Source organism: Poecilia formosa, unplaced genomic scaffold (genome assembly GCF_000485575.1).
Source record: "Poecilia formosa unplaced genomic scaffold, Poecilia_formosa-5.1.2 Scaffold767, whole genome shotgun sequence".
NCBI classification, from domain to species: domain Eukaryota; kingdom Metazoa; phylum Chordata; class Actinopteri; order Cyprinodontiformes; family Poeciliidae; genus Poecilia; species Poecilia formosa.
In genome coordinates, this window is record NW_006800706.1 from 20,887 (window position 1) to 36,599 (window position 15,713).

General features: G+C 38.3%; 1 protein-coding gene across 3 annotated transcripts in view; it reads left to right on the forward strand.

Annotated features, from left to right (window-relative positions):
• Positions 1 to 1,846: 1,846 nt before the first annotated feature.
• Positions 1,847 to 15,713, forward strand: part of fnbp1l (formin binding protein 1-like) — a 46,660-nt gene continuing 32,793 nt past the window's right edge. For all 3 annotated transcript variants that reach the window (XM_016666675.1, XM_016666674.1, XM_016666676.1), the window contains exon 1: positions 1,847 to 2,021. In XM_016666675.1, coding sequence (XP_016522161.1) covers positions 1,998 to 2,021 — 24 coding nt within the window. In that variant the 5' untranslated portion in view covers positions 1,847 to 1,997. The remainder of the gene's footprint in view (positions 2,022 to 15,713) is intronic.

Consider the following 15,713-nt stretch of genomic DNA (forward strand, 5'->3'; position numbering starts at 1 on the left):
ACAAGCGGCACAAGGCAAAGATTTTTATTCGAAACTCCATTAAAGGTTTCATATTTCACTAAATTACAAGAAACTAATTGGTTGAGTGGTATTACAGTATAAATATGCTAAAAACAAATAATTCACTAATTAAAATGATAGCGAGTTGTTTTTCATTTTAGCTCCAAATTAAGAAGCAAAACGTGAAACTGATTAAACAAATACGTAATTCCTTATAACTGATAGATTTGTGGTGAAATCGAATTTGAGCAGTTTTAAACCCAAGAACTAACTGTAAAAATTAATTTAAATGATCAAACTACTAACAAACTTTAAATAAATGTAATTTAGAAAGAGAAAAACTTCCCTTTTCTGCTCAAAAAATAATTAGAATGTTGGATATTGTTGTTTGCATAAATTAAACTTGGTCATGATTTACCTTTTTAAAACACATATCCAATATAATTCAACTGAAAAATAAATACATCTGTTTTACAAGTTTAAAAAAAAACTTTGGCAGTAATCTGTCTGGATGTCAGTATTGTTTTCTTGCAACATTACTCATAATCCAGAAAATAGATAACACAACAGTATGTTATTATGTACAGAAATTGTTGGAATATTTAGTAGCTCTCTCAGTGTTACAACAGTTTGTCTTTCTTTATAATATAAAATCCTTTCATTTGAAAACAGACTTCGGTCACATTGCAGCTGTAATTATACAAAGCGGCCACTAGAGGGAACCATACCATTATTTTGAAATAATCTGACCACATGGCGTCATATACTGATTTGATTATGTGAATAATGCCTTGTAGCAAACTTTATGCTCCAGTTTCACAAAAAATGCGAAATATAAAGGAAAAATACTGCATTTCAGGAAATCCAAAGTAAGTAACAATAATACAGTGACATATAACAGGGCTGGATTTAATAAATTGTGGTGCCCTGGGCAAGAGATTTGGTGCCCAACTCACAGGTTTGATTAAAAAAGAGTTTGTAATTTCTTAAAATTTCTATAGATAAAGCATATCATCATTTCTAAATAATGAACAACAACTAAAAGACTGAAAAAGATTGCAATTGTTTGAATAAATATGTCAGTTCTGAGTACAATGAAAGCTGAAATATAAGTGAAATTAGTGACTAAATCTTGCTACAGTTGACAGGATTTTGAAAGTTATCTACACAAAAAACTAATTTGAACCCCTTAGTTCAAACCTTTTTTGTTTTTTGACTCTGACTGAATAAATAAATCACATTTTTCAATTTGTAAATCTTTTTTTTTTGTGTGTGAAGAAATTAAATAATATTGTAAGCTCCAACAACAGCAAAAACAACAACAAAAAAACAGACAAACAATTTTTATGCTTTATTTGTTTAATTTAGCTAATTTTTATTTCATTTTAATTTTTTTATCCACATACTTGAGAATGGAGATATTTGCTGGGGTTTGTTTTGTTTTGCTTATTTTTGCTTTTTGTTTTGTCATTTACTGCTTTGTGTTTGTTATCCTAAATACTGTTTCATGTCATTGCTTGAATTTCTCTGTCTGCTTTGTAATTTTTGTGTGAAAAATTTGAAATACTTATTTACTTAAAACAAATACTTAAAAAACTAACACTAATTGATTCTTAATAAACATGTTTATTTAATTGTAAAATTTTAAATAAATCACATTTTAAAAAAACTAAGATCAAATGATTCTTAACTAAGCAAGTTTATGTAATTGTTTTTCATGCATTTGTTTTTGTATTTTTCTGTTTATAAAACTGAACTGATTTGCAATTTTTAGAATCACAGACAATATATATGTATATATTAAAATGTATTATAATAATTAAGTTTTATGTGGCTTATGGTCCTGGGCCCTGCTGTGGGGCGGCCCTGCTAGTTCAGTGGGAGGAGGAGAGTCAGTCAGTCAGGAGGAGGACGGGAGTCCCAGCGGCAGTTCGGGAGAGCCAAGGCGGGGGGAAAAGTGCGTCCAAACCGGGAGAAGTCACACGGAGGTATCCGCCATGAGTTGGGGAACGGAGCTCTGGGTGAGTTTTCAACTCTTTAAGCAGCTGTTTCCCGGCTCGGCTGTTCACGTGTGAGACTCCGGCATCGTGGCCGGGACTTTTTATTGTATTTTATTTAAATTTTTTCTTTCGGGACGTCGAGTGGAAGAAAGGTGCCGCGGTTCAGGTCCAGCTTTGTGTGGAAGGCAGCGCTGTTAGCCGGCGATGCTAACGCTAAAGCTAATCCACCTTAACGGCTGTGACAGCGGCGCGGAACAATAGGCAGCCCGGTCCTCGCGCACGGGGTCCGGGGCACCGGGCCGGAAGCGGGGGGGCTCTGCCTCCCCTGTTCGGTGGCTGGTTAACTTAAATTACACCCGCGTTCCTGAGTGCTATTGTTCATATGTGTGTGAGAGAAGTTTAGTTGTATTTTTTACGGTGTTTTTGTGTCACACCCATCCTCCTCAGGCTCCTGTTAAAATTAACCTCAATTAAGCTCCTTCTTCTTCGTCTCTTTGTCTTCACTTCAGCGTCACATGACTGAACTTATGTGTCAAAAACAGCAATGGTTTGTTTTAACACACCATTTTATGTTCTGTACAGTAAAATCATGACTTCCAGTGAGGAAGTCATGATGGACTCTCAGCTCTCAGTCTCAATTGGAAGTGCTGTTGCGTAATGTTAGTATTTGTCCAGAGTGCATTATTATTTGTGGTGTATATTTTTGGGGTGTTGGCCCATCCCGATGTGTGAAACCAGAGAGGCAACCAGCAGCATCCCCCCTCTCTTAGATGAGGAGGAGCAGGATGAGGAGGAGGGGATACTTGTTGTCCCAGAGATGATTCTCCTCCATCTGATCGCTGTGTTTATTATCTGGCGTCTGAAATAAGCTCATTTTTTGCTTGCTCAGCCCCCACATGTAACATGACCATGCTGCAGCGGACAAAGAGATAAAAGTTTGCTTGTATGAAATTCAAAAGCGGTGTGAAAGGAGTTTGGTTTGTTGTGGGGTTCATTTTTCTCCCCATTCATGTTTTCTGTCCAGTTTTAACCAATCTAGCCCAGTGTTATGGAATAATGTTCTGTATTCCTTTTAAAGTCTTCCTAAAATAGGAAATTGGTCACGATAACAAATTTTGCTGAATGATAAATTGTCCCAGAAATGATTGCAATAAATTATAATATTGATCATTTTCAAGTAATATAATGGTAATAATGCAATAACTTATTGCCAAAGATCAATAAATGTTAAATTCTAGTCAACATTGAACACTGGAACTGAAAGACATCTTAAATATCCAAAATAAATAGACAAAACAGTAAATAAAATTAATTATGAACTCTCTGGAAACTACATTGTACCTCAAAAGAAGGACAATTGTGACACTAATAAACCAAACTGAAGATTTGTATCATCCAGTTTTTGGTAGAAAGAGAAAAAAAGCAATAAATAACGCAAACAGAAATTATTAAGTTGCTTCCTACAGTTTTTTGTCCACATTTTGTCCCTTACCTTGCTGTTATTTTAAATTAATAGGAAGTAGGACCACAAATAATCAACGACTAAAATAAAGACTTTGCCTCATCCATTCATTAAAGTCGGCAAAATACAGCATTTGTTTTAAAGCTGGAGTCACTTCCTAATTAAATGTAGAGAATGTGTGAAAATAAACAACATTTTTGGAAAAAAAATTGGGAAAATGCTTGCTTTTCTATTAAAAGTATTGCAAATTTAAAAGTAAAACTTTATAGAAATACCCAAATTTTTGTATTTTTAATTTGACAAAGAGGTGCTTTGAATTGGTAAATTTGGCCCAAATGACCGAAAGTCGTACCGGATCGTTTGCTTAGGTAAAAACATTGGCTCTAGTTGGAGTTTTCTCCAAAGTCTGGTATACACCCTGGGTTGTGTAAGCGTTGTTGCAATTTAACCATATAAATAATAAATAGCTAAATATAATAAAACATCTTGCAGTTTCCTTGATGAAGGAAGCCATTTTTGAAATGGGTGGCAGTCTAATCCACATTTACGCATCAGTTCAGTCAATGTGCATCAGAGGAAATGCGCTCAGCATGTGGACGAATTTAATAGAGGCAGTTTTTTGTTTTGACGTATAGCAGCAAATGGAAAAATAATTTCAGATTTTCAAAATTCGACCAGCAGATGATGGATCCCGTCCAGGGAAAACTAGGCGGAGGATTGGTGCTTCAACCAAACAATTTACTTTAAGCTTCACATTCAATATAAATGTGTTTGTTTAGCAAAGAAAACATAATAAAAATTTATAATTTTAGATCTGAAATCAAAAGACACGATTGAATATGTTTGTGTTCTTGAAAAAGTTCGAGGTGCTGAATGGATGAAGGATTAATTAATTATTTTTTATATATTTTTCTCTTTTTTTTTGCCTTTTATTAATTGATTTTCTTCATGGTTGTAATTTAATTTAGCTCAGAAAACCAAATATTCTACTTTAGGCTGGGAAACATCATCTTCTGCATCCAGAGGTATTTAACTTTAAACTTAACTCTCTTTAATTCACCATAATTACATTTCGTCTTCTTTGCTTTACAGGATAAGCAGAATTAAATTCAAGTCACTCCAGTTAATCCCAACACAATACAATATGTAGCCTGATTCAGATCCAATTCAACACAATATTAATTGTTTTTATAATTAACCTCAGTCATATAATGCCAGTTGGTAGAAACCCATTAGGTGGAGCTCAGTATGCGTCAAGCCACAGATTTTTCAGCAGCATGTTGCTTTAATAGAACAAGACTTTAAGCATTGCTTGTTCGCTGTGTGTGATGTCAATGAAACATCCGTCCAAATAGCGATATGTAATAATCAAATATTAGTAATTTATTGCTGCATTGTGTCTTTTCCTCCAGCCTTGGAGCAAAGCAACCTGCATCTCACCCAGCTATGGTGGAAATGTAATCCCCGAATCCCCTGATTGGATTAATGTGCTGCTAGCTGTCTGTGGTCAGATTAAGGATTAAATGTAAAAGATGTAAATCTGCTGATTGGCCAGTGAGATGCTCAGATGACTGCAGGCTGAATCTCATTTATTAAACCAGTTGATTTCAGATTCTGGTGTTAATTCTTACTAATAATGTGACTGGCTATTTAGTCCTGCTGATCAATGTTAACCAACCCATAATGGAGCCACTTTGACTGTTCCAACATCATGATATGGTAAAAAAATACCTAGAGATCTGAAATGCTACTGCTGACATTTATAATTATCATATTGATTACAGTTAACCTACATTTTTCTAACTTTTGTTTCATTGCATTCTTTACATTTTTCTCAGTCACTAATATTTGCGTCTGGTGTGGAGGCCAGGGGCGGTTAAAGACCACCAGCTATCTAAAATACATAACACAGCTTCAGAGCACGCTTCACCTAATTCAGTTCAATTAACAAATACTTATTTATCCTAAAGGGAAAGTAAATGTTCTCGTAACTGATATCATGTCGTTGCAATGCTGTTGGCAGCAACACCATCAGATGTTGGTAAGCGCTGCTAATCCACTTTATTTGCTTTTGCTGCTCCCCTTTAAGTCTCTCTTGTTAGAGCGATGTTGGAGTAGGGGATAAGCTCTTTTCCCATTATGATTGATTGAAGGAGTTAGTTTGAACTTCCTCCTTCTTTCTCTGCTCTTTGGTCATTAGATGTTGTGATTAGGCCTGTCACAATAAGCAATAAATCAATTAAACGAGCTCAATAATTTCCATTTGCATTATTTGTTGTTTTTCTCTTGTCTGTCTTTCTACTAAAAACTGAATGATTAAAGTCTTCAGTCTGGTGTTTTGGCCTCAGCCAGCTTCTTTTTTTGAAGAGTGAGGCTTCATAATTCATTTTACTGTCGTTTTGTTTATTTTTGGATATTTAAAATGTCTTTCAGTGTTAAATGTTCATTTGAAATGAAAGTTTATTGATATTGGAGAATGTTTCTTTGCATTATTATTACCAATATAATGCTTGAAAATGGCCTCAAAGTAACAGGATTATTGTTTATCTCAACAATTTATCGTCCAGTAGAATTAGTCTTTGTGGCCAGATTAGCGGTAGCATCTCTTGCTAAAGTCTGGGTGCTGTTTGGTTTTGTGCTTTGGCTCCTGCACATCCCTACAAACCAATTGAGGAACATCCTATTACTGCGCTGGCTTCCTGCCCCAACACACACACACACACACACACACACACACACACACACACACACACACACACACACACAGTGTAGAGTAGGAAGTGTGCCTGAATCGGAGCTGTGTCTGTGTTTTGTGTGCGTTAGAGCCAGGATGCCGGCCTGCTGTGCGCAGGTCTGTCTGAGCGAGTCGGGCTTGAGCCCAGCAGGACGGAGCGGTCAGAACCGGCTGAAGGACAACGGGCTGACAGGCGGTCGTCCATGTTGGCCGGCCAACCTGAAAGACAAGGATAAGGGGATGGAGACTTAGACGGTGGTGTGGAAAGGTCAATCTCTACATGGTTTTAGGATTTGACAGTGAAAGCTGTGAAATGAAAAGGATCGACCGACTCAGATCAGCGGTTCGGAGGCTGACGGTGTGGATTTGGAGTTCCTGAAAGTGTCCAGTGTTTCTCCTGCTTCAGTCGGGAGCATTGTTTGCATTCTCTGCCACACATTCAGACTTGCACAAAGGTGCTTGTTATTCGTGCTCCTGTTTGTGATATTTATAGCTTGCAGACTCCACGCCTGGATGCAGACAGCAGTCTAGGATCTCTGGGGCTCCTGGGCTGCTTTGACTACCCTCCACAAATTACCACAAAAATACCAACAAACAAAATTATTCTGAAATGTAACTGTTGGAGAACACGAGTTTATTTAAAAAATGATTTTTCACATATTTCAAGTTATAGCCACACATTTCAGTGGTTTATATGAGGGGGGTCCAAAGTGTGGCTCGGGGGCCATTTGTCGCCATTGGAATAGTTTTGTGTGGCCCCTGACTGCAGTTCAAGAAAAGAACAAATTGGATTCTTTGTGTTATTAAGATGAGATTTCTTCTTAGACCAATTCCAGACCAATACCAGACCAATACCAGACCAATACCAGACCAATACCAGACCAATGCCAGACCAATGCCAGACCAATACCAGACCAATGCCAGACCAATGCCAGACCAATACCAGACTAGTATGTTCAGAATATGACTACTACCTCATCATGTAGTTATTTTTTTTGTGCACCACAAATTGCAAAAATTAATGGAAAAAGTTGGTATTAAAATTGGTGTTAAACTAATGATTGTCACAGTAACCTAATATTTAAGTTATTACACACCTTGACATAATCTCTATACTGAATTCATCAGCTTTTTTTGGACTGTATGATAAATAATAGTACAAAAAAACAATAAGAGGTTAATAAATATGTGTCATATCAGGCATGGAGTCGAGATAAACCAGCTGGAGACCCTCCATGCCTTTACTGCCCCCTGCCCATTGCCAATCATTGACCAGGAGTCTTCTGGTGTTTCAGTCCAGTCCTGAAAATATGAAACCCCAAGGCAAGCCCCAAACCTCGGCTTGTTGTTTCTTCTGATTTCTGAATCTGTGGAAGTCGTGGTTCTTTGGCTGCTGTTGGATGAAGCAGCAGGCTTGTCCCTCGCAGGCCCCAGCGGGTGAGAAACAAGTCATGCTGAAGCTGAGGGCGCCGGCCTGGACATGACAAGCTGTTAGACTCGGTCCAGCCAAGCTTGTCAACACGTTGTCTGTGTGTGCAGGGGGTGGGGGTGTTTTTGTAGGTGTGAGGAAGGGAGCATGATGTTTTCAGATCGAGATGTGTGACGGCAATGGGTGAAGCCCACGTTGGCCCTTATGAAGGGTGGATGTCTTTCCTAATTAGAAAAATGTCCTAGCAGGAGAGACAGACTCGGAGATGGAGGGGAGGAAGTTTAGTAATGGGAGATGCGCAGAGATATTTTCGTTTGGTTGGGGGAGGTGGGTTGATGAAGGCTGAGAGATGAGCCGAGTTTAGGCATAATGGATTATATGAAACTTTAATGATCCCACTGGACGTTTGTGGTAACGTGATACGTTGTGATTGAATGGGATATCAGTCCGAGCAGATGAAAATTAATTTGGCTAAAGGGATCTTTTTGTGATCTTCTACATCTTCAGTCTGAAACCTTTCCTGTGTCATCATTTATTTAGATTTTATTTAATAATCTTCTGAAACAAAATGAAAAGCCGTAAAAGTGAATCAGTTAGCAAAAAGGACTGTATATACTATTAATTTATACTATTTTGCGATATATCGGCACCAACATTGGTATCAGCTGATATTAGTCGTTTTTTAACATATTGGTATCGGTTCAATAAATAAAACTGGGCCGATGTGAACAATCAATATTTATTTTTTATCTTTTTCTGCTGTTTTTCCCCCCAAAGGTGTTAAAATGGTGGTGAAATATGTGTAATATTGGTTATCGGCCATAACAACAGCATTAATATTGGATATCGATATCAGCCAAGTTTTCGTATTGGTGCATCCTGACTATTTTATAACGTAAAATCAATGCAAAATGCATAAATTAAGTTATTTAAAGCACTTTATGGAGGCCTTGAGTTCAAATAGTTTTTGTTATTGACTTTACATGAAGCTCAGTCGTAACCTGAATTCTTAGTGTTATTTCTGACTGGTTTGAGTCTTACATGAAGAACAGGGACTTAACGTTTCCTCTAAGGTGACAGAAGTCACCTGTGGCGTACCTCAGGGGTCCACCTTGGGTCCCGTTTATTTAATGTCTACTCATCCCTGATAGCGCAAATTATAACAAGTTATATAGGTATCAAAGCTGTAATGTGCAACAGCTCTACATTACAATGTCAGTGTGTCACAATGCATTGATGCGGAGAACAAAATAATGCGTTGATGTGCCTTTAATTTGAACGAATGGAAACGAACCTCAAGAAATAATCAAACTCTGATTCAAACCCAAAAAGGTCCGTCTACAAACCTTGGCCTTGGTTCGGTTGAAGTGAACTCTGGTGCGGTTCGAATGGTTATGTGAACGCTAAGCGGATCCGAGACCACTCCAAAAACAGGAAGTTGATTACAGCACAGTGCATTCTCGGTAAATGCAATCGAAACAAACACGTGTCTTACGCTAGCGGGAGAAATGGCTTTTGGTCGTTAGCTAAAGGCAAAGGATAAATCCTACAACCGCTAAGATCTGACACTACTCCATTTTTGTTTATATTTTGTGAGAAAGTTTCGGTCAGTTTCTTCTTCAGAGGTTTTTGTGTCATTTCCTTTAGTAGTTCTTGGTGCAGCGCCCCCACAGGTGAGGAGGGGAACAGGTTTTTCAGAGGGTTTGGTTTTTTCGATACAGTGCAGTTAAAAAGAGAAACAAACAGATGAAAATGTAACGAATGTTGCAGCTTTGGTTCCCAATCAAACCGAGTCTACTGGACAATCAGGTGTGAAAACAGAACCATTATTTTTTCTCACCTTCACAGGTGAAGGTAAATGTATAAGTTCAAGGCTAGAAGGAATAATAGAGATGAGCTTATTTTTAAAATGAAATTTGCTGCTAAAGGCCTTGTGCTTGCATCCATTATGTGAACAAAGAGCCTTCTTCATCTCTGCATTTCTTCCGAATGTTTCCCCAGTGGTTCTGCCGTTCCTCCCCCTCTTCCTTCCTCTCATCCTCCTGCTGCGTCCCTCTGGACTCTTACACAGCTGCATCCAGCCAACCAGCTGTTCGGCAGTCTAGTTCCTCTTGGATCCAGACGCAGACCCACCTGTAGGGCCTCTAAAACCGATGACCTGGAGTGAACCCGTCTAAATGGGTCTCTGCACATTATCCGACCTGACTTTTTTTAGACTGTAACTCCTGACATTAGCACTTTTCTTTGTTGTAGAAGGATCAGTGGTTTGCTTTGGGTCACTGTTCATAGACAGCGTGGAGGATTTGATTTTCTACTGCTTTTTAGAGACTCTATGTTAGTGATACTTTTTCTTCATGCCAGACACAGAGCTCGTGTTTGGTTATAAATGAATCTAATCTCTTGTTATACAACAAGTGTTGGTAGTATTTTCTTTCCAGGAAATAAAAAAATGAGTCACAATAGACAGAAACTGATCCAGGCCTCTCTGAGTTATGATTCCGCTGGTCGTCAGGATTTGTTCAAAGCAGCAGCTGCGTTTAGTGCTGTCCTGCGTCCGTGAGTCAGTCTGTCAGCTGTTTATTAGTCAGTAACTTTGTCAGGCAGTGGATAAAAAATAAGCTTTGGACCATGTGGAGAACTGGTGGAATGTTTTAGAGAGTTTTAGGGCTCCGACCCCGTTATTAAACCAGACCTCTGCTGGATGGTTGTATGTGATCAGACCCGTCTTGTGTAACACAGACAGTAGCAGGGATTTCCATGAGGTTAACGCCAACAGGAAACGGTTGCCAGCTTGGTGTGTCTGGAGAAAGGGAATACTTTGCTGTTCCATCAAACATAGTGATTTTAGTCATTATTCCTGGCCAAACATCAGCACTGGAACTTATTTTAAACCAAGATTGCATGTTTTAGTCAATGCTGGTTTGTGGTTAATGCAAAGGAGAAAATTACACCTAAATACCAGTGTTTCAATTTATTCAATCCTGTATTCAACACATCCAAATACACAGGTCTGTAATTAAAATACCTCCGCTAATTTATCATTTTAAAGCAACAACACACATTTAAGGAGTTGGTAAAGATTGTCTTCATCTGCGTCGTCTTTTGTAACACAATCTATTGGCCGTTCAATCAATCGCTCAAGTTTATCTGTATCGCACATTTCAGAAACGAGGCAAAGTGCTTTAAATCATATAAATACAAAATCATAGGACACACAATTTGAAACATTACATTTTGCTGTCGCCATTATACATCAAAATGTTGGTCAATGTTTCAGTTATTATGATTCAAAAGCAACTCTAAAAAGGTGGAACTCAGTGTTTCGGCTGTTTTGCAGTTTTCTGGAAGTTTGTTCCCGTTTTGTGGTGCCTAGAAGATGAATGCTGCTTCTCCATGTTTGGTTCTGGGGTTTCGTCATTCAATGTGTCTACCTTCTCCTGTGGTCATGAACTCTTGGTAGTGACCTGAAGATCGATATTACAGATGCAAGCGGATGAAATTAGTTTGCTTGAGGCATTCTGACTGCATCCCAATCCAGAGAGAGACCCAGGACACGCTGGACGGACTAAAGTCTCTTCTCCGTCCAGTCTCAGTTCAGCTGATTAATGTCTGTTTGGTGCTCGATAATTTAGGTGTGTCTCCATTGGCAGCCTGTTCCTCCCTAAGTGGGCAGGAATGTGGGAACACGGGCGGGCTGGAGCTGTGGTCGACGCTCCGATGGCTTCGTAATTTGGAAATAACGTCTGAGGCCAACGGGCAGGTCCAGTTCAATGCGTCAGCTTTAACCTTACCTTAATCCGTCTTTGCTATCACTGTTACTGTTTGTTTAAAATAAACAAGCGACTCAAAGCCCGGTGGCCTGCCAGACTTATATTATTGGGGGAAACACTGGCGCTCTTCCAACACAATTGGTAAAAAGTTGGAACTTCAAGGTTTGACTATGGAGTTAGAGATTTGCTGCTCGCCATCCTGTCAACTCCTACGGTCTCATGGCGGATTGAAAATGGTGGTTGAGTTGTTGACTTGAATCCACAGGCCAACCAATGAATGCAGTCTGCTGCCAATCAAATTGCTAGCATACAATACACAGATCGGTCCGACTTGTTCTGGCTCAGAGGTGGCAGATTGGGGAAGAACTGATTATAGCCACGGCGTAAATTTTAAATTCCTCTTACATCATCTCCGGATGGTTTATGAAGATGCCGTAAAGGAAGGCATCCTCAGGTTTTACTACAGTTTTAATGTTATGCAAGGGTCATTTGTGTTGGTGAAGGAATAACTGACATCTAAACGGAAAATGATTTAAAACTGCTAGTGCACCTGAAAATAACGCCGTAAAACAATATACTTTCAGTTAGCATGCATTGCCATTTTAAATTGGCTACTGCACTGGGATATTAAACTTCCTTATTGGAAATGGTTGGGAAATTGCATCTGGAACTGGAAATCTCTTCATCCTTTGTCACGAGTGATGCATACAGATGAGCATTGTTGTTTTATAGCCAGACTGGATTCAAAGCCATTAGCTTCATCTTGAAGTACCAGACTTTTTTCACGGACATCTGATTCTGCAATCATGTGCATCGACTGTAGCGTGTGTTACTTGCAGTAGCAGTTTCAGTTCATGGCACAGACACTGGATGCCCTCGGGCCGATGTCCTTTGGTTGTTTTGTGCTAAACACATCAGCTGCCGGCTAAACCTGCTGGGCTGATGTTATCGTCTTCATGGATCGGTTTTACTGAAAGACCATTACAGGAGCCTCTGAACTACCACTAGCACCTGACTGAGACAGTTGCACAACTACAGTGTCATAACTTATATGTAGGCTTCAGTAATGATTTCCCTCCCAGTCATGTGACTTTTACACAGAGTAATGCGGGACTCCCTGGAGTTGATAGACTAGAAGAAGAAGCTCGTTTCAATCAAAATAAAGTGTTATCCTGTCTTATTTTATGTGGCTATTTTGTTGTACGTTTCAGTTTGATGATAAACCTGCAGATAATCTTTAAAGCGAATATATGCCGTTAAATCCTCCCATTTCCCATTTAAGTCGTTCGTTTTGCTCCACAGGCCATTCTTTTTCTTTTACCCTCATTCTGAGGTGTGTCTGAGAGCAACTCGGCAGCTTGGACATTTTTGTGGTTTCCTAGCAGCTAGCGCTAGCAACAAGAACATTACTGTAGGCATTTGGGTCATTTGTTCCCCAATAAAATGGCATAAATAACAGCAAACTGTTTAATTCAATAGTATTATTAAAAACACACCATAGTGCTATCTCTTCAAGGCGCTAAAAGGTAGCGCACCATGCTAACATAAGCTAGTAGCATGCTAACGCTAGCAAAACAATGGCCAGTAAATTAATGTCTAAAATACTGTTTGTCATTTTAGTGTTATTAGCAGCTTACCGCTGTGCTGTGTCCATCATTTCCATCAACAGAAGGAACTGACGCTTCAGTTAGACGAAATCTTCCAGGAAATTCTTCTTGATGATGATGGAGATTGGTGAAGCGCTCAAACTTTCCCCAGCTGTGGGTACATTTTCAAGAAAAATAATACTGGCATTTACCCAGACGCTTTGAAGAGTTTCTGGACGGTGTAATGAATTGTGTGTTATGCACACAAAGATCCAAGGTAACGACCAGCCCTCCAGTAGCTTTAGCATCCCTCAATTTTTACTACAAAACCGCCTTGAGGAATAAAAATGGCGGATTCATGAAACTGGTCAACCAGAAATTCATGACCTTGTTCAGCAGTTCTGCAGCAAAAACTGTGACATGATAATATTAGGCCAGTCATGGACTATAAGTTATTATGATAAATGATAATATTGTTGTTTTGAGTAATATAATGATAATAATAATGCAAGGACACATTCTCAGAGATCAATAAACTACAATTCTAGTAAACCTTTAACACTGGAACTGGAACATTTTAAATATCCAAAATAAATAAACAACAGAAACAAATAAAACAAATTATGAAGTCTCTGTAAACAAAATAATCCTTAAAAAACGGCTAGTTGAGACCAAAACACCAGACTGAAAAATTTATCATCCAGTTTTTGGTAGAAAGAGAGAAAAACAATAAATCATGCAAATCATTGACTTTGTTTTAATTTCCAATGCGATTAATTTATTTGTTGCTTATTGTGACAAAGCTACACAGTTTTTGTCCTTTTTTATACTAATTTTTTCCCCTATTTTACTTTTATTTTAAATTAATGGGAAGCAGGACCACAAATACGCAGCGACATTTACTGAAATAAAGACTCGGGTCCATCCATTCATTAAAGCTGGAGAATTTGTGAAAATAAACATTTATGGAGAAAAACAAAAAAGCATTGAAATGGAAATTATTGAGCTTGTTTTATTTTATCATCTGATTAATTGATTTGTTACTTCTTGCTAAAGGCCTATGAAATAGTTCAAAAGTAGAAAAAACTGAACAGATTGAAAAAATAACAGAATATAAAGATATTAATGCAGATTTTCTGCACTCCAGTACGCAACAAAATATATTTAAGGCTTAAAAAAGTTACAGTGAGGTAGAGAAAACAGCAAGTGGCTAAAAGTTGATTATTTCCAACATCGTTGAGGTGTTTAAAATCGCATGAAGAGGGAAACAAGCCAGTCTGGCCTCCACTCATTATGCCTGTGTATCCATGTGACTAATGGCCAGCAGGCATGTGTCTGCCACATGATTACAAACCATTAGCTCTTCGCTTCTCTTTGTTCATAATTGCAGCTCTGTTCTCTGTTTGTGCTCCAGCTCTCAGGTGGTTCCCCTCTGCACCATGTTTTATTATGATCTCTTTATTTAAGGGTTTCCCAGCACACAGGATGAAATAGAAAGGCTTTTACTGTCCCAGACCCTGAAATAGATTGACCTGGACTCCAGAAGGATTGTTTTTGTTGTCGCTAGAATAGAAACTACATGTTACTGTGTGAGAATGTTCACAGAAAGTAACATTTATCAGATAAAATTTAATTTAAGGCCCCTGAAATGATTAAGATCTGACCACAAACCAAAAACAAAAACAATTTGGCCAAATTTTCATCAAAATTTGGCCAAATTGTTTTTGTTTTTAATAAAGAAACAGTCCAAAAGCCATTTTTATGTTTTGACTCTTTAAGAATTTATAAAATTCATAAAAATGTTGTTTATTATCAAACAAGTAAAACTGAACAATAACAACCACAAAGAAACATTTTTTTTCCATTTTTAACTGAATGAATTTTGTGGTAGTTTGTCTGCAGGGTGAAATGTTTGGACGCCACAGGTTTACCAGATGAGTTGATTTAGGAAGCAGCATTGTGTCATAAACAAAGGGTGAGCTGCATTTTCTGCTCTGGGTTTGTTCGCGTTTCTGTGGGAAACTCTGGATTTTGTCAGGAATTTTCTACGTGTCATTACAACAGATAGAGATTTACAGATGGTCAAGTGTAACCAGGACAACAGCGTTGGAGGAAACTATGTAAATTCATTGTAAATTCATGCAGCAACAGTTTTTCCCAGGCTGTTTATTCGGACCAGTGAAGTTTCAGGGCCTCATAAAACTCCTGAGCTCACGGTTTGGGCGTAACCTAGGCAACGCCGTCATGGCCGACAGTTTATAGCTGCTGTTACAGTAAAGACAGAAACCATCAGGTAGACACAGGATGGTGAGACATGCTGGGTGCTTTCTGTCTTAATTTGTCTGGATTAATCTGGGTAAACGGTTTCAGACCAGACAGCAGATCCACATGGGAACCAACTTATGGTAATTTATGATCTAACCCACTTTGTGAACTTCTTTTGTTCAACTAGTCAGGGATTAGCAAACTCGGCTTGGACTGGACTTGCTTTAGACCCCCTTGGTTCACTTGATGTATGAAAGGCAGGATATTTTCATCATCATCCTCCAGTCACATGGTGCCATGCAGCAGTAGTTTCCTGTTTTAATGAGAAAATTTCTCTAACAAGTCGAGTTTTATATCTTAATACGATGTTAAAACGAGAAACATTTTCATTAAAACGAGAAACATTTCAATTAAAATGAGAAACATTTTCATTAAAATGAGAAACATTTTCATTAAAATGAGAAACA